We start from the raw sequence: 19612 nt of genomic DNA on the forward strand, positions 1-19612 counted from the left end.
AAATCCACCGGGCTCCTAACGCTCTATGCATTTCCTGCCCATCGTTTTGGGGACTGGGGAAGTTTACTTTCAGTTGTTTCACGTCAGCTGTATGCCAAAAGCTTGATGGATCCTCGCTCATATTCCCTGTAGCAGGCTTGATCTTAAGGTTTAGTTTGACTTTTGTAGCAGAGAGAGAGAGGTGGACACGAGGGGAGGGTGAGTCTGCATGTTCTACTTCTACTTTGATAGCTCAAACACAGAGATGAGGAAAAGTCTATAGTGTTCGGGTTTGCTCACTTCTGTCTACCTCCACACCACCAGAATTATTTCTAAGAGAGCCACCAGACACCTGTAAACGAACATTGGCTTTGTGAAATTGGCAAGTACATGACTGCATACAAGGCGTATATATCTAGTAAATCATTATTATATTTATTGTCATTTATTTCCCTGATCTGGAAGAGTAATTCAAATGTATTAGAGGGAAGGAGAACTTCTTCACTGACGTTGAAGGCACAATGAACGGCATTCTAACAATATCAAAAGCCGTTTGATGACCATCTTCATAATCACTGAAAGTGTGATAATTGCAACAAAACCCAGCGCTTCTAACAAGTGACCCAACCAACACTTATGCAGTACCGTGTCTCATTTCTCCCCAGCCGGTCACTGACTTAGCCCAGAGTTAAAAAGAACATCAAATTACATGAAGGAAAAGTTTCAAAAACTGTGTGACTTTCTGCATGACTGCAGAGAAAACGGCGCCAACAAGGCAGAGCAGGCACCCGCATCCTCAAACCCACAGTCGCCCACACAGAAAATCGATGTGAGTGAGAATGATCAGACAGTTAAGTCCTATGAGGGGGGGGGCGCACAGCACTGTAAAGTTTTTGATGGAGGGTTTGCAGAGGCAGCTTTTCTTAGCCTCTAGCATATGAACAATGCTGTCCGAGTTATATTAAATGGCTACCGTTCATTCGACTTTTTTATATGTTGTTATATTTTGCAAAAGCGTCATTTATTTAGCGTCATTCGTTTAACAAGAGCTCTGGTGGTATTTTAATAGCTGCCACGTTCATTAACGCATTCGCTAATTTACAATGAAAGGTAGTGTTAGTCCGCTATAACGGGAAGTTACAAAGCTTGTTCACTGCGTCTTGATAGCCTCAATATACAGTTTCAGCATGATGTAATGTGTTTCAAACTCTTTCAAACTGGAAAACACGCAAAGTAAAGACAACACGTAAGGAGCCGAAGGCGTCAGACGTGTGTTTTTGATGCCGACGTGTCAAATAGCTTCCAGAATACAGTGAAACGGACTTACAGAGGAGAAGTTGTGAGCGCCACAGGGCTGTCCTCTGTACTTGCATGAGAGGAGCATGTCGTCCAGTTGGTGGCTCAGACGGTCCATAAACTCCAGGTTGGTTCCTTCAAAGTTTCTGGGTGGCAGGAAGAGCCTGAAGTCCGACAGCTTCCCGAACCAGGCCCGGCGGTCCTCCTGAAGCAGGTCCAGAATCATCGGCCTCACCGTGCGGTTGGCCAGCAGTAGGCCCAACCAGTGGCCGGCGAAATACAGGTCGCTCTTGGTGAGCTTGTAGAGGCGGATGGGGTTGTTGTTGCAGATGGTCACCGTAGGGAAGGCCAGTTCTTTTGCCCACTCTGTGTGGACTCGCGTGTGCGTGGGGAAAGAAAGCCAGTGCAGCACGCGGTTGGAGGACCAGGATACGAGCAGCCCCAGCGAGGTGCAGAGAGCCAGGAGCCAAAAGGCCCTGCGGCCAACGGAACCGCCGGGGACGCAAACCTGCCTCAGGCCGTGCAGGCGCGTCCTTGATAGCAGAGTGGAAGTGACCCGGGCCAGAGTTGGCTTTGTAGGACGCGGCTGACGACCCTTTCGGAGCATGGCGGGGGATCCCCGGCGGAGACAGCGCCCCTCCAGGGCCATGGCTGCCCACAGCACTCCTACAGCCGCGGGAAAGGCTTCATTTCCCGGCGAGGCCTCAGGGGCCGGAGCCCACATGTAGCTCCAGGATAAATCCACTGTTGTAGTCCACACCTGGATCTGCGTCGGTCTTAACTGTAGAGAGTCTAAATTTCGGACCGAGTACCCGCAAACGCCCCCCCACCCCCCCACCCAAAGGTAATCAGCGTGTTTCCGCCACTGGTGGGGCTCGGATTAACTTGGCTGCAGCTACTTGTTGGTCATCTCTCCATGGTCCCTCTATCCGAGAGCGCTAAGCGCCAATCATCCAGCTCAGCGGGGGAAGAGGGGTGGCGGGGGGCAAAAAATAAATGTAGATGGGCAAATGTGCTCCGAGCCAGGTGGCTTCTACATGACTGACTGCAGCCGGCGTGACAGCGGACAAGAGAGGATGAGACAGAGAGCGCGGAGGCAAGAAGGAGAGGGAGGGGAGGGGAGAGGCAGAGGAGAGGATGGAATACAAAATACCAAGAGTTAGGCAGGGAGGGGGTGAAAAAAAAAAGCAAATGAAGGAAGAGAAGGTAATGAAATTAACGTGACGACAGCGCAGGGGGGGTTTGGTCGGTGTGGTGCAGTAAGTTGGAGGGGGGCTTGCCTTGTTTCCAGCGGTGTAGTTTCTCTTCTCCTGAGTTACGGGAGTGTGTTCTTTTGGGCTCCTTGTCAATGTTATTCAAGAGTATCCAGTGCTCTTTAAGAGGAAGGGGAGGGGGGGGGATCACTGGTGTGCTCCTCGCCTCACGCCGCACATGGCTTCCATCTCTTAAGTCCTGCAGGTAAACCACGGGGCAGCTGCGCGCGAGGAGAGGAGACCCGCTTCTCCGCGCGCAACAGTCACAGTGAGAGACACACACCAACACGCGTTTCACATGGAGAAGGAGGCGCAAGTAAACAGACGCACACACTCACTTTCCTGCGGGGGGAAACCAGACCAGGGATAATCTCTTCTGTGACACCGATCTCAACATCTCTCCCTCTTTTCTCCGTGTCCTTTTACTCTCTCTTCTTCTTCTTCCTTCTCCTCCTTCTGCTCCCTAGTTTTTTCTCCCCCACTCAAAGGCAGCATCTCTAATCTCGATATTCCTCACTCGTGTCTCCCGCTCCTTCTAAAAATACTCTCCCGGTATCGAATCCATCAACTCGCCCTCGCGCTCCTCCTCCTCCTCCTCCTCCGCGATGCTCTCGTGCCAGTAGAGCTCTAAAAGCCCGACCTCCCGTCAGGCTGCGTCTCCTCCTCCTCCTCCTCCTCCTCCTCCTCGTCTTCTTTTCCACTTCTCCCCGCCGCCCGGCAAGGCTTCGTTTGCACTTTCCCCCCTCAGTGTCCTTGTTCTGCTCCGAATGACTTCTCCTCTCCCCTCAGTGATCTCCCGTGGATCTGCTCCTCTTCTTCCTTGCTTTTTGCGCCTGTTTTCTTTTTCTCTCAGGCAGCTTGTCCTCCCGGTGCACCTCTCCTCCTCCTCCTCCTCCTCCTCCTGCGCCACAGCTCTGTCCGCCTGTCTCCGATGAGACCGCCTGTCTCTCCCTCTCCCCCCTCCCTGTTTGTCTGCCGCTGAGCCGCGCGATGGGAGCGCGCTGTGTGCGGCGCGACAAGCGCACTCCGTTATGCGCCCCGATGATTTTTAGCGCATTTTACTGTAACTGCAAATGTGTCATTTCTGCTAGTTTTAGTAAACAAAATGTTTTTTTTATTAGGTCAGTGAACTTTAATCAATTTGGACACTTTATTATTATTTATTATTATTATTATTACAAGTGATAATTGCTTTAAAGCGTGTTACAATCTATACTGTGTACCGTTACCATGGTTACTGTTCTGGTGAGATTAGGTTTGATTATTTAACAAATATTGAATTATTTTAAGTTCAAGCAACAAAAAATACTTTTGCTTGTTAATTTTCGATGATCAGAATCAAAACTAAACTAAACTGTTGAAGAAGAGATGTATGTTACATACGATACATTGTTTGCCCACAAGGGAGCACTGACAACTTCAACTCTTCAACTCTAACTACAGACAAATGTCATTCCCAAATGGCAGAAGGATATGCAATATGGAAATGTTGAAAGGGTAAAACACATCGATGCATAACGAACAACCGAGCAAAATAAATGAACTGGGATTTGGCATTGAAATGTCGTATGATTAAAAGCGCATTTATTATCTTCTGCTGTAAGCTACAGAGGTGCAGAGTGAGGGGGGAAGCCTTCCAGATGCTGGATCCCCGTGCTAAATAATTACCTTGCAGCCATAAAAAGGGGTTTTCAGTTCAGTCAGTGTCAATAACATATCCGATTTTCAATTCTATAACATACGTAAAATTAGGGGTACAACCAAGCGTCAGATACAATTACACAGACTATATGGCTGCAATGCCATGGCAAATACTTCAGTACAATTTTGTCAAAAACATTGTCACAGATCAAAGGACACAGTGTCGTAACACTGGTAATGAGAGCGTAACCTGTAAATACAAACCATGAATAAACATTCACAGTCTCATCTTTATTGAGGCTTAAAATGTCTCGGAGGATGCCGGGTGGAAATAGTTTAATAGGACAAGTGGCTTTGAGTGCGGCGTGTGGAAGGCAACGGTTCATTCACACAGCGCTTGTATTGGAAAACACGGATGAGGCCGTGACACGCGGCGAGTACATTAAACGCACGGGGCGCTGGAAGAAATGTGTGTGAAGGGCTGCCATTCATCATCATGTCATTGATTTAGAATGACAGTGATGGCAGGCCAAGCAATTAAGGACTTTCCTCATACTTTTGGTTTTCTAATATGACTGCGGTTAAAGCAAATGCAAAAGAGGGAAAAAAAAACCTGTCTGGGTTGCCTCACCTTCCGTCTGCTCTCTAAAGTCATTAGATTTTAAATGAACAGAAAGAATGATTTACTGGTTAGCCACAGATTAAGCCGAGAGATTGATGGTGTTTTTGGAGCTTCTCATTTCTTCGTCATTGCATCTAATAGCTCTTGTAAGGGTTCATACAATAATTTAGTAATGACTGCCTTTGTGACGGGCCAGAGGTTTTCTTTTGGAGGGGCACCTCCATCATCTCTCAATCACCGCTGCTATGAAAGTGTTGCGGTATAACAGAATACGAGGGCTTTAAATATGATATTAGATCATTAATACTGATGAGTAATAATAATAATGATAGACTTTTGGGTTTAGTCTTTTCAAACCACAACAACAGTTTTTGCTACAAAATGTTATCCAACTGCATAGCGTGAATGCAACTTCAATCCAGACTGACCTATAAAGCGGAATTACAATTTTTTGTAAGAATAGAAATTGCGAGATTTTAAAATTGTAAGAGTGTATTTGTGTAAGATAACATAAGTAAGCAGAATCGGGGGAGGAAGCCGACATTCAGAAAACATTATCTTTAATGGAAGAAAAAAAAGTCAATATAAATTCTGCTTTTGCAGGAAGTGACTCAAAGGAAATCAATAAAACACTATGGCAGGTAAAACAAAACATCGGAGCGCGCGATGAAGACCGTTAGCCGAGCTGTAGCCTCCGGCAGGAAGGGGGGATCCTTCAGTAAGATAAGAAAAAAGACACAATGAACGTTGTGCACGTTTGGTCGTTTACTGACCTCAGCAGCTCCACTTGCACGGTCAGTTCGGATTAAATTAGACGAGAAGGATCTCGAGGTAATCTAAACTTTTCAAGAATGATAATAAAAAAAACGACTGAAACATTATTAGAATTTTAACCTAATTGTTATCATCATTTTTCAGACAACCAATTAAGGATTAGCAGTGAATTGCAACTATAATGAATAGCAGATTCCCTGCAGCTCGATCAATGAAGATAGAAGTGAATTGAATGCAGCGCCGTTGGCTTGAGTTTAAAGTACTGACGGACCAGTTTAGTATCAGCCCGCGACTCCATTAGCTTGACCTGACGTGATTCACCCTGACAAATATGAGCCATGAAGCCACAAAGACAAACAAAAGTCCCTGCCCTGGTATCAGCTCGTGGATCATACTCTGTATAAAAGAAGTGGACACACTCACAGTGATGTCACCCTTTGGTGTGTGTGTACAGCTGTTATGAAGCCTCGAGTGTGGTGTTTTCTCAGGTGTTTACTGAAGTAATGACTCAAATGAGAAGGAGGGTTATCTTCTGATGGACTTACGTAGATGCAACCAGAAGAGTCGCCCTCTCTTGTCCAGTTGAAATCCTGATTTGGTCCCCTTAATTCCCTCCCCCTTTACGCTCTCCCTTTTTCTCCTGTCTCGCCCCCCTTTTTTTTGCGATTCACCGACAAACATGTAGGCGTCGTCACTCACGAAAACGGAGGCGCCTGTCAAGGCTCGTATTAAATTCACCCCTCAGCCGCTGCCACATCATCTGCCTGCCGTGGCCAAAAGGCAGCACATTCTGTAACACCAACGTTGCTGTTAACGAAGACGACAAAAAGAGAAGACAGCCTTCTCCTGCCGAGGCTGACGGGGCCAGTGAGGTCACCAAGAGTTCCACTCATCAGTCCCCCCCCGTCATAGGGTTATCTCTGACACGCTGAGATCAGAGATCGAGAAACCGGACGTGATGTTTATGGAGCCAACTGAGCTGTGGGGGCCACCTCTCAAATCACATTCAAATCAATACAGAGAAAAGTCTGCATTGCATCGATGCCGACAGGAGAGAAGATGCAGAAATGAATTTAACAAGCCTTCTCTCCCTTCTGGCGCCTGGAGGCCACGAAAGGGGCAATACTTAGACAACAACAAACTGTAAAGTTTTCTATGTAAATATATTTATATCATATGTGTCGAAATATTTCTTAACACTGTTAAATAAATCTCGCTGGGTCTTTGACACGCCATGATGAATAGAAACGGCTTCAAATATAATAGTTTGAGTATCAACAATGATTAGAAGAGTACTCTAATGATCACATTGTTACACTAACAAAGAGAAGAGAGTCATGAAAAATTGATAGAGCAAAAGCAGAGATTGCAAAGAGTGCACACATTACCCATAATGCAACTCGACTGCTGACAGTTCAGTGCACATGGGAGGAGTTTGCTTTGAGGGCTTTGTGCCAGAAACGGTCCTTTAGATTTAGGCAACATACCTACTCTGGAAGGTTTTAGAAAAATGTCATGGTTGTGATTATAATAAACCCTTTCAGCCCTGAAGGCAAACTTCCCCCACGGGCCCGCTCAGACGCAGGGTGCGGTGTGGGCGTGTGAGCGGCATCGAGCTGATGGCCTCGAGCAGAGATGAGAGCAGAGTTCTGGTAAGCTGTTCTAACCACATACCTTCAGATTGAGCCGATGCCGACGCTGGACATCACTTTCCGCTTGAAGTACCGACGTTTAGTGTGGTTGGCTGAACTCGTTTTTTAAAACACCATCCATGATTTGGTGAAACCCTTATTGGAAGGCAATATACAGCAGCTGTTTTGGGTAAGGCCCCAAACCTGGCTCATATTCGACAAGGCAGGAGGTCTTTAAGTAGTCACTTTTAACTAATAACAAAATAAATGTTTCTTTGCTTAGAAATGTGCGTGAACAAAAACCCTGGCGGACAAATGCAAATGTATTCCTTTATCTAAAATAAGAGCTTTTTTGTAACGTTAACCCACAAATTGTTAGGTTGTTCATCCAGCCGGATTCCCTACCCGATGATTACAACATCAGCTCTGGTTAGACTAATAATCTTCCCCGCTTGACGCTACCTAAAACACTCTCTGACAGTTTGGCAGCATCCCAGCCGCACTGTGCACACACACTGCTGCCCTTTACAGCTCCCCACTGCCAGCTGCTGTCTCTGAGCCTCCAGGTCACGACACGGCTGACCGACCTCAGACAAGTCCACATGTCATGTACCTTTTAATATAGTTGCTTCAGGTCAATGCAGAAGCAATGAAGTGAAAATGAAAGTATGTTGAAAGTATCATCCAATAGGAGCATTGGAAACCAACGACATGACCAACGGAGATGTACGAGAGCCAAGAGCGTTCGCTATGTTTGTAGTTTAACCCGATTCTGAAGCCGTGATTGTCACTCCACTCGCTTCTGGATATTCTGAATATTTTGGATGAGTTCCTCTGGAAAAAAATCAATGTTTAAAAAGGAGGTCTGGCTGTTTAGAGACTCTAAATTGCAGTTGATGTCAATGTGAGGATGAATGGTAGTTTGTTAGTGCGTCAGCTTCCGCTATTGGCTAGCGACGAGTCCAAGATGCACCTCGTGTCATGTGCACCCCCCCCCATTCTAAGGACACGCGGTGTAGAAGATGACTGAATGACATACGGTCCTGTGATATTATCCTGTGCTAGGACAGGCAGGGATTGTATATAGCCAGATTTGTGAGAGCTTTGTTTGCAAAAAAAATTACATTTATGTTCACCTAATTGATGGTAAACTGAATTCAATGTGAGACATTTGGTCAGACAATGTTTATAAATGCGCATGTTGTGTCCATAATGATGTGTCAGCCCTGACAATGAGTATATGTAGGCTTACGTGAAGTGTAAAGGCAGGACAAGCTTCTCTTGGACAAATCCTCTATGCATTGATATCAAGGTCTCAAATATATCGAGATGAGTAAATGATGCAAAAGTGTGACTCACTTTTGAACAATGAAGTCCCAACTGCACAGTCAGAGGAAAAAGGAGATATGCTACAGCAAGCATTTACTCGACGATTTGAGTGGTACAACTGTGTCGCCAGGTATCAAAAATTGTTTCTTTACTGCTTTTAAAAAAAAATTGTTGTGCAACTTGTATCACGCTATCATGACCTCACAGCTGCAGCGTGTCAACTTAAATAGATTTCCACCATGTCCACCACTTCTTGCTCGCATCAGACTGTGACTCAGTGGTCAGCTGCATTCTCCTTGTACAGCTTTAACCGTTGGTGAGGGGCAGCATGTCGATGCTGTTGGCTCAGACTGCTCATGTGAGACATTACTCCACTGCCGACCGTGAAGATTTAGACTCTTACTTCTAAAGATCATCAGGAAAGCCGCTTTGCGCCACTCGATGGTTGAATGGATGACGGAGATACTGCGTGGATGTAAAGGATGTATTTCAGCAAGTTGTACTGTAGCTACAAATCACGCAACTAGTTGTCTAACATACGATCAGGACCCAGGTGCTAATGTACCTTCCTGCAGTTCTACTTGGCATCCTTCTGTTTCACTTCCCCCGTGAAGCCTTTGTCACAGGGTTTCCAAGGTAACAGTACCTCCAGCTGGACCAACATCCAAGGGTGCGGTTAGCAGCGGCGCTAATGAAAACCTCTCATGTTCTATGATTTACCTTCACTTTGACTTTGCTGAGAATCAATTACATTACATTTAAAATGAAGGAATTAAAGGAAGGATAAAGAAAATCCTGGCGAGGGAATGAAAAGCTCAGAGCCGAGGCTGCCACAACAGCTCGGGCTAATGATGCTATTAGTGCTTAGGAGCAGCGCAATCAATCAGCGAAGTGATTAGCATGAGCATGTACAAAGAGCTGGACCATTAGTCAGATGTGCTGTGTGTAACCTTCAGTACTCCGCTAAACCACCCTGCTCCGCATGCACTAAGGACGAGAAGCCGCGTCGATGTGAGACAGAGAGGGAGAGACAGGGAGAGACAGAGACAGAGAGAGAGACAGACGGGGAGAGACAGAGAGAGAGGGAGAGAAACAGGAGCAGTGAACTCACGCTGGGCCAGACGAGGGTGCTGAGGTGTAGCAAGTGAGAAGTCCCATAAAGGCCAGATGTGCAGCTATTGTTAAGATGTAGTGTTCATTTGCAATCATCCCAGGGTTCTATCTGCAACTCCATTATTGCAAAGAGCTGTAACCTATTGAAGGGGAACATTATCTGGAGTTAAGGTAAAGGCTGCGTCACGCAGAAAACAAACTAACGCTTAGTTCATTTGGATCAGGTAAGATGAATACATATCAGACTATGAAGAGAGTATTTTATGCATAACGATTTTAAGGTTTGTGCTGAAATTCCTTCAAATTATGGGTTGGAGATTGTTAATTAATTTAGCAGTAATTCGATGTAAAAATGTTACTATTGAAAAAGGCACACAAGTTTAGCAAAGCCATAAAATCGCCGCTGCCCATGTGATTGGTGATTTGAGCTAAACGTAAATCACACTAAAGTAATCATCTTCAACAAAGAAATAACTCCCAATCTGTTTTCATGCCATAACTCATTAAGCAGCGAGCAGCTGAGGACTCAAGTCGTAGCAGCGCTGTAGCTGCAGTTGAAAATGACTAATCCACACTGTCAACACCTTCGATCCCACTGGCCTCCGAAGGCCTTACACTCGGGATTTCTGTCACTTTTATCTTCAACTGAACATTTTATTTTGAAACCACAGCCTGATGTTGAAGTTCGACGGCAACGAGAGTCAACACTCTCCTTTCAAACCCTACAGATGAGTCGACAAAGCAGAATATCTCTTCAACTCCTTTTTCTTGCTTCCAACTTTCTATAAAGTTTAAAAGCAAAAACGTCTGCCGTTATTAGTTTGACTAAAATATCTGCTGATCCTCTTTACAGGAAGCTTCCTAATCACAGGTCTCGACTGCAGTGATGGTATGCATCTTTAAATCTCCCCCCTACTCACACGACTGGATGCCTTTGAAGGAGGTTTGGAGAGAAGGTTGAGAACAGTCAGTGATATCGACTCTTTTTGGGATTCCCCTTTAGGCGGGTTGCAGGAAGAATTTTGCCGTAAGCGCTCCCATGAATTAAAGATGAGCTCAAGTTATTCTTCTGGCTTGAACTGACTGGAAAAGATTTCCATTTGCATTTCATTTAAAAGCCCATAACGATGACTTCCAGCAGCCGAATCATACGATCACTTGAGAGCCAACAATTGACTGTGCTTCTCTATTCGGGGGCACCGTCCAAAAATAAACTTTTCAAGTACAGGGTGATTAGTGTGTGGGTAGAGGGAATACGTGTCTCAAACAAAACATGGACAATATTCGCATAGGTCAACAGAATTGAATAAAATAAGAATATGTGAAGCAGAGAGGAATGGACGGTCAATGACATGATTCCGTTAACATTCATAGAAACCTCAGGCACTCTTACTTCATCCCCGGACCTTTATAAACAAGCATCATTGGCAATTTCTCAGTATGTCAAAGGAAGGTGTTGCTGCTCTCCTCATATCAAGTGTTACCAACACTTCTGTTTGAAGAGTGGACGTGTTAGAGAAATATTCACACTCTTAAAGACCACCGTCTCCCCCCCCCCCCCGTCCCCCTGTCTGCCACTGCCTTGAAAAGGGTTGATGAAAATGTCAAGGCACTTCGCAAAAAAAGGTTGTTTAGTCTAGATGAGGCAGACGCGCTGACAGAACAAACTCAAGCGAGTCTAAAACCTGGACGTTATTTGATCTGGCCTCATGGTGAACTACTGGTTTTCACATGGCAGAGGAGACAGCGACAGGATGTTACTGTACCTTCCAGTGATTAGCCTGTGACTGCAGCGCATTACCTAAGGGTCACGCTGACACGGGCGGTAAGTGTAGAACACAGAAACTTAAGGTCTTTCAGGTTCACAGTGGGGTTTTTTTGGAGAGAAACTGGAGAGAAAAGTGCTGCTGCGCTCTGCGCGTTGCAGCCGGCCATGTTCTTTGTTAACGCCGACCGCCGAGGCGCCTGAGCCAACGAGCTCCCTCCGCACACGCCACTCGCTCACGGTTTGTTTTGCGACGGCCTTGTTGCCGAGGGCGAGAGAGATACCTGCTCCAGTTATGAATCGCATGAACGTTACACCATCATGTCGGTGTCCTAGCATTAAGCTTGAAGAGCTACACTGCCACCAGAAGTGTCAAGTAACGAAGTACAAATACTTGGGTATCTATACTTTACTGGAGTATTTATTTTTCAGACGACTTTTTACTTCTACTCCTTACATTTTCACGTAAATATCTATACTTTCTACTCCTTACATTTTAAAAACAACCTTGTGACTTCCGGCTTGTCCTAGTTCAAAAACACAAACACAAAAACCCATCCAGATAAATGGCGCTACGCGGACAGTGAATGTGATTGTGGTTGGACGAGAAGTATAAACATTTAGCATCCAGACACCCGATTGGTTTTCTCCACGATGCGCCGGCAGATCGGAGCGACACCAGGTGGGAAAAGTGGTAAACCTGGGGAGACACTGCAGTCTACCTCATCAATGCGAACAACGTGTGTGACTCGTGTCACTGGAAAATGGGTTGTGGTTTTATCTGTTCAAGCCAGATACATTTGTTGTTGTTGTTCTTGTTGTTTCCACCATCCCAACGGCAGGTCACGTGATCTGCAGACACCTTCTGATCACATTGTAACGGACTGACGTGTTGTGTAAGTAAGGTTACGCATTAAGAGTTTGTCCTTAATGGAATTTCTTACATTACTTTTACTTTTACTTTAAGTAGTTTTGAAACCAGTACTTTTATACTTTTACTTAAGTAAAAAGCTTGAGTCGATACTTCAACTTCTACAGGAGTCTTTTTAAACCCCAGTATAGGTACTTCTACTTCATTAATGAATGTGAATACTTTTGACACCTCTGACTGCCACCTTCCACGGCTGCGAATGGGTTCGTCTCGGTGGCAGAGGCATTTATTGCATATGAAAATGTGGTCCGGGTGGAGAACTGTTATCTAGGGGATCCTAGCTGTCATTTTCACATCGATCAAGAAATTTAGTCACTGCTCCCACACACGCACACACACACACACACGGATGAACTGTGTCTTCCATTGCCCCTTAACATTAAGTACCTTGGAAATATAGAACATCTTCTTTCCCTGCATCGGCCCTCGGTTATGCCTCCCATGTTTAATGCTCTCTTACACGTGCAGTAGATGGAGTTTAATTGAAAAGGTCAGAAATGTTGGAACACGGCAAAGTAGCGATGAGATTTGTTGAAGGTTGCCTACATTAGAGAAGCGAAACGCCGCGTGACCTTTTTAAGGTGAAACAAAACGAGTAAGTGCTGGATGTTTACCTTCCACTTCCGGTGACCTTTTGTGATGTGCAGTAAATCATTACAGCGTGTCTTGGGCGAATACTAAAGTTAAATAACAATAACCTTCAAGCACAGACAACATGACATTCTATTGAATTTTGTACGTATTGTGACATTTGACTCACTAAATGTTTCCCATTTTGTATACGTCAGGCAGAGCGAGGTATGTGGCTGCTGTGAAATACGTTGAACACCGCTAACCGACTGAAATAACAAAGCAAATTGCAAATGTAATGTTTAGAAAGTCTCTGCTTCCAGGCAGTACTTTTGGTTAGCAGTGTCGACAAAGATGTCAACAGGATTTCACTTATATGAGTCGGATCTAATGAGTCATTGCAACAGGCAATAACTCATTTTCAAAAACTCGAAGAAACCCAATTGAAGTCACATTTGTAAAAACTGATTTAACAGTCTCCATCCAAGGATTGTAAAGTGTTACTCAGTGGTATGAGGGATGTTCCTTCAGGGTTTAATATAAATAACTGTGTCTCCAGTACAGAGCACTGCAGGTCCTTTACATATTCAAGGCTTTAGAATGATGTTTAACAGTCGAGTAACGTGCCACAATCTGGCAACATTACTGCAACTCAACATGCCCTCAAAGGGAAGATACATCTCATCAGCATCAGAATAACAGAAATTAAAAAGTGGCAAACAGCTCTGCAGGATAGTACGCTTGATTTGCAAACAAATGCAGTGCTGATGATGTCGTCTTTGCATCAAAAAAACTATGTAAAGTTTCAACCTCTACTAATACGATATTGATAGTAAAAATCTTTAGGATTTGAATGCATGCAGATAATAACATATTCAGTTTGTCAAATTGTGTTACTCTTAAAAATTAATTCTAAATGTGGAATAATCTGAAGTCAATTTCACTTTTTTCGCATTTGCATAGATATATATGCTTTATGAATTTAGAAATCAAACAACTTCATGAATCAAAAATCTTAGCATACTATGATCATGATATTCTGTTTATTTATATCTATTGATGATTATTGTTTGTTGGTTAGCATAGTTGGCTTCCTCTTCATCCATCTAGAGGAAATGCTGCAGAAACAAAAGAGAAGGCCTCATCATTGATTGCTGTAATCGCTTAATTGACACCTATTGTTTGCCGAGGTTTGGCCGCTGTTGCTGCGGGCAACTTTATCCATAAATGACCTTGGTTACAGATAAGCAGCAAGGGGACTGTTTTCAGGAGCCCCATGTCCGTTGTTCCACTTACTCACAGACAGGCAGGCCGTTACTGGGGTGAACTAGATGCAACAGGATTGGGGATCCAGTGGCTGAAATAAAACAAAAATGACCAGACAACTTAAAGGCCCAGTCGCTTGTTTTCACCTCGGTCTGAAAGGCTGCACGCATCGAAAAACCTCTCAAAGTCAGTTTGAGCACACGTGGTGGGGTTCTAGACAAGTATGAAATCTACTGAAAAAAACTTCAATTTGTTTTTCAGCTCTTCTGCTGGTTTGCAATTACTGACCAAAAAATGACTTTGAGCCAACAATGAAACCCACCACCGAGAAGATACTATGCAGGTGAAAGCAAATGAACAAAAGCTAATCAGTCTCACTTGTGCACTCTTTACCCCGTTGCTGGCGCTCACAGAACTCAAGAAAGGCTGTTTGTTCGCACCAGGGATCCTCACCAAAATCATCAAAATATGTTTGTAATAGAAGGTATTCACAACAATGAAAGCTTTTCTTACAATTACATTCTGAAATTTTAGTTTGAATAAATATTGTGCTTTCTGGGAAAGATGGAGGAAAATAAAGGCTTTGCTACAAACTTCATAAACAGTAATGTTCAATATGTTTTTGTTTAACACTCAACTTGCCTATTTTTGTCTTGTAATTTTGTAATATAATTATAATTTTTCAAAAATCTGTCCAGGTTGCGAAAGCTCTTAATGCTTAAAGATTACATTTGTTTGACGTATAGTGGCCAGTAAAGTGACTTATTATGGAGCAACACATTCCTAAATAGAATATTACATAACATATATGAAATGGTAGCTTTTAGAAACCTAACCTGCTATATCTTCATTTTAATTGATCTCTGAAGGCCACATGCTTCCATTTCATGATCTGAGTTCCTTGACTTTTTTCTAATGCCCACGATGTGTCAAAAATAGTTATACAAAATTCCCGTATCACTGTAGCAATCCCCATCCTGTGTCATTTTCTTTGATCCTTTTAAAAACTGCTTTCTCTCCTGGCGTCTGAAAAAGACCCTCACGTCCCCCCAGGGGAGGCACATCCATCTTAGATCCCACGTTCTCCCTCTCCGATCTGATGTCACCTTTCATCTCTTTAGATGAGACATCCTAATACGTCTTTTGTGTACTTTTGGCAGAGGGGGCACCTGCTAATGTGGGCCAGCCATTAGTGGGAGTCCTAATGAGTCGCCCTGTAAGCTCGACACAAACTGGTCCTCATTAAATTTGCTTGTGTTAGCCTCATTTCTCATTAGCGCCCTTCATTACCATACGATAGGCTTGCAGAAAGACTGTTTGATGCAGTGAACCTGAAGTCCAATGTGACTCTTTAATCTATACAGGGATGAGTTAAAGCTGGACTATGGGAGAGCAACGGCAGCCCGGTGATCTGTTGCGGAGGCTCGACAACACCAACAAAAAAAGATGGCGATGCACCTGTTTCCCTAGTATGCACGTCGGTGGCCGTGTTTCAAACGGTAATCAGTGCTCATTTCCTAAATATCAAACGCACACATCCATTTCTGGTGAAATTGACACCAGCTGGACAAAAGCAACACCGGGTGTTGGGCTGATGGAGGCAAATGTTGTACTCAAATCGGTGTTGATAGTAGCACTAGCACTTTTCTTCTTGGGAGAGAAGTGGTGTTTCCATTCTGTTTTACTTGCCCAAATTGCACTCTGAGTCCCCCAATTCGTTCTCCTGAAACATCTACAAAGCTGGTCTTGGTAGTATTTGAAATCTGGTGTATTCATATTTAGTTTACTAGCTCGCAGGTTGACTATACTTTTATTCATGTCTCTTGGCTCCTGTAGATCATAATGTGAAACCATTTGCAGGAATGTGCACATGCGGTTTATCTTTAAAAGCCTTTACGTACTGGGAGTGTGACAGATTAACATTGTGGATTGAATTTCTGATAGTTTGTGTATGAAAGCTAAAGCAGATAAGTACAGGGATATTGATCCATACTGTTCCCATTGAACAGTATCAGGCAGGTAAAGTGTTGCTTTGCCTGCTACTATCATTGAAAGCATTGTGAAGCTACTATCGGAGTTATTGGTCTTGGTCAAGCACAGCGATAAGCACCACATATTTTTTTTACTTTGTGGCTTAACAGAGTTTATGAAGAAACGTTACCAGGGTCTATTCCTCAGCCTTAAAAAGCATGTTGGGTGAATTTTCTTTCTAATAAAACATCTGAAAGAATAGGATATGTTGAAACTTGACTTACTTCCATGGCTCCAGGTCCTCTACTTCTTTCCTTCCATTGGTACATTGTAGCATTTTACAAATGTTGAGGGATGTTATAACTTCTTGACCAATATTTATCTTTTTATTATGCTAATTTCATGTGTTTCTCAGGTTATGCAGTTAAACATGATATATTTTTATAGCTATTTCTTTGATATATAACACTACCAGGAGCTTCCACAGCATCCATAATATATTAGTCAGTTAAAATAAATGAAGAGAAGGTAGAGAAGGATTTTGCATGCATAAAACACTTTCAGAGAATGTCTCAGGTATTAAAATAGTGTAGCCTTTGTAAATGTCACCTGGAATTACTTCATCAAAATTAGATGCACATGTATCCCTTGGTTGTGTGTTTGTCTGTTGAATTAACAAATATATCATATGCAGTCAATAACAAATCCGTGTCCGATTGTGTTAAACTGGAAGAAACCATGGCAACAACACTGAGGGGATATGCATAAGATTCCCATGATTTATATTTGAATAAAAAATGTTCTTTAAAGTTGATACATGAGCTTATATCAGATTACCCTAAACATGTTTTACTAACTCTATTGTCACACTACCCACCCAGGTTACACAGAGTGACACAGGATTTTAATTGCAGGGTGATCAGCGAGTTGGTCTGAATAAAAAAGGTCCTTCTTGGGATGGCGGTGAAAATAACCTGCATAGAAATCCAATTTAATTGTGTTTAATTTGTGCACACATGACATCTGTTGCACTTCTGTCCACCCTGTTTGCCCAAGGATACTTGCTTTTTTTCCCTGTGTGAAATTCAGCTATTTTTGGCAGGGTATTATTTTTTTTAAATTGACCCATCAGTCCATTCACGGCGTCTGTAATAGCCTTCGTTTCGTGTATATTCTTTGTCAGTGTGATATACTGCCCAGGGACTATCCACAGTGTCCCTCACGGGCTGAATGGACGCTGTGTCCATTGTAGCATCATTTGTTCAGCTGACCTCAGGGCGCCTCAGATAAGTGCGACTCGTCTCCTCTGGGAAAATGTAATGAGAATAAAATTGGGCGCCACTGATATTTATTCATGTCCATGTTAGTTAGCATATTAAAGGTACAGGTGTTCAATGTTCCACCCTCATTAGAAGCAATGATTATGGTCCTATTATGGACCAAATGGAACGTCATCTAGTCACCCAGTTGGGTCAAAGTTATTCGTTGCTCTAATTGTGGCTCATCACGGAACAAAGTAATCTCACTATTGCAGATCTGTTTCTGGACTAAAGATTAGAGCTTTACTTGCAATGCAAAACCAGCGCAATAAAAGCACACAAAGAACCTTTTCCATTTTGAGGGCAAAAGTAATGACTTGATGGAAAGTTAGAAAAAGTAGAGGCCAGTCAGGAACGAGCCCACCTGCCCATGACAAACAGTTCAAAGTAAGAATTCCTCTCAAAAAGTCTTTGAGACCGGGAGCTTCTTGAGAGGTTTTAAGTGGAATCTGATGTAAGGTGAAGAAATATACAGATGCCTGTTAAGTGCCCGTAACATGTTCATGATCAAACTCCCCCCCGGAGGGAAAACGCAAACAGATAGAAAAGCGACAACGGTGCAGAATTTATGTGGCAAAGAAGGAGAATTTAGAGAATACAGCTCACTCCCGTTGTGCTTGAATATAGCGGCAAACACAGTTTACTCATCAAAGTAAGCAGCCCTCGTTTTCTGAAAGTGCACGGCGCAAAATGTTGAACTACTCTCACATGCAGCGGTCCAACTGCTTTGATCTCATTGTAACCAGCAGAAGAACTAAGAACGCTGAATTTAATCATATTTTTTTATGAAAAAGGAAGAGACTTGATGTAGTTTGCTCATCACCCCCAAGGCAGCTCTCAATTGATTGAGCGAATGTAATCTGTGGTTATATTTACGTGTATTATGGGAGAGTATTGCGCTGTGGGAGGGCAGTGTGCTCCCCTTAACAAAATAAGAGCTTTAAAAAGAGAAGGGAAAATAGTAAAAGCATCTAAAGAAAAAGAAAGCTACAGGCTCGTGATAACACGAATACAAAGAATCACAGGTTTGTTTCTGTATGTGTGTTTGCAACTTCTCTTAAGTGCTTTATTTAAACTTCTACATGGCTAAGTTGCAACTGAAGCCTCAAAAGAACAAAATGAACAAAGGATGATTATTTATTCCCTAACTGAGGAGTCATTTGCATACTATTCACAGGATTAGACATGTATTATAGAATATACGTTAGAAATATATGTGGAAATACTACTGTGTAAAACATACAAAATTATAAGTAAAAGTCCTTGCACACAGTAAGCACAAATTATTTATTTATTGTGCTCAATGTATCAATTCATCATCAATCATTAATATCAATGACACCTGCATATAATACTATACTATATATCATTACTGATACTTTTATGTGTCAGAGATTTCCATTACACTATTTTTCTTTCTCTTTGCAAGGTTTGTGTCTACATTTTAGCTGCTATTTAAATGTAGCACGTTAAAAAGTACCAGGGTAGAAGTACTTCCTGTCACGCTGGTAACATTGTTCAGCCAGTGTAGATTTTCAACATCACCACAAGACTGAACCATATGCTGCAGCAATCTGTTACTGCCGTCCTGCAGGGAACAAACAGTGTGCTGCAGAAACCTGCTTATAATTATATTCTTTAAATCCTGCAGTTATACAGGGAGGCGCTGCTGCCGAATATCACAATTTGATTCAATATTGTGTCCACAAAGGCACACTTTGTTTACTTAAGTTATTAAATGAAACTCTCCAAAGAAAATGGATGTCAAATAGCTGCAATGAAAACACACAAATATAAAATATGACATTATTGTTGTTTTTAAAAGCACCAGGTCAAAAATAGGGCATTTTGAGGTATTTTGTATTTGTGTGTCAAACTGAAGATGAATGACAGAAGTTGGGGATTAAGAATACAACATTTATATCCCACCTGTGTCATGCTGGTGTACAGTAAACAAACATTTTCTACATTTTCATGGTTTGCAACTTCCCAAAACTACATATACGGTCCAAAAACACAACAAGACCAACCCTAGAATAAACCCAAAGGGCAGTTTTTAACGACACTTCAAAATGAGACATATTGTTAATAATGTGTATTGCTGGTGGTGTTTTGGGGATTCATTTTGACCCTAAATATGAACCATACTGCA

The 19612-nt window shown here is 43.0% G+C and overlaps 1 protein-coding gene across 3 annotated transcripts in view; it reads right to left on the minus strand.

Annotated features, from left to right (window-relative positions):
• Positions 1 to 19612, minus strand: part of asic2 (acid-sensing (proton-gated) ion channel 2) — a 250903-nt gene that overhangs the window by 116806 nt on the left and 114485 nt on the right. Inside the window, exon 1 of one of the 3 annotated variants that reach the window (XM_040190622.2) lies at positions 1307 to 3157. The exons of the other annotated variants lie outside the window; for them this stretch is intronic. Within the exon in view, the coding sequence (XP_040046556.2) occupies positions 1307 to 1999 (693 nt within the window). The 5' untranslated portion in view covers positions 2000 to 3157. Of the gene's footprint in view, positions 1 to 1306; positions 3158 to 19612 lie in introns of those variants that run through there. 3 annotated transcript variants of the gene reach the window in all.

This window comes from Gasterosteus aculeatus, chromosome 11 (assembly GCF_964276395.1).
Source record: "Gasterosteus aculeatus chromosome 11, fGasAcu3.hap1.1, whole genome shotgun sequence".
Classification (NCBI taxonomy): Eukaryota; Metazoa; Chordata; class Actinopteri; order Perciformes; family Gasterosteidae; genus Gasterosteus; species Gasterosteus aculeatus.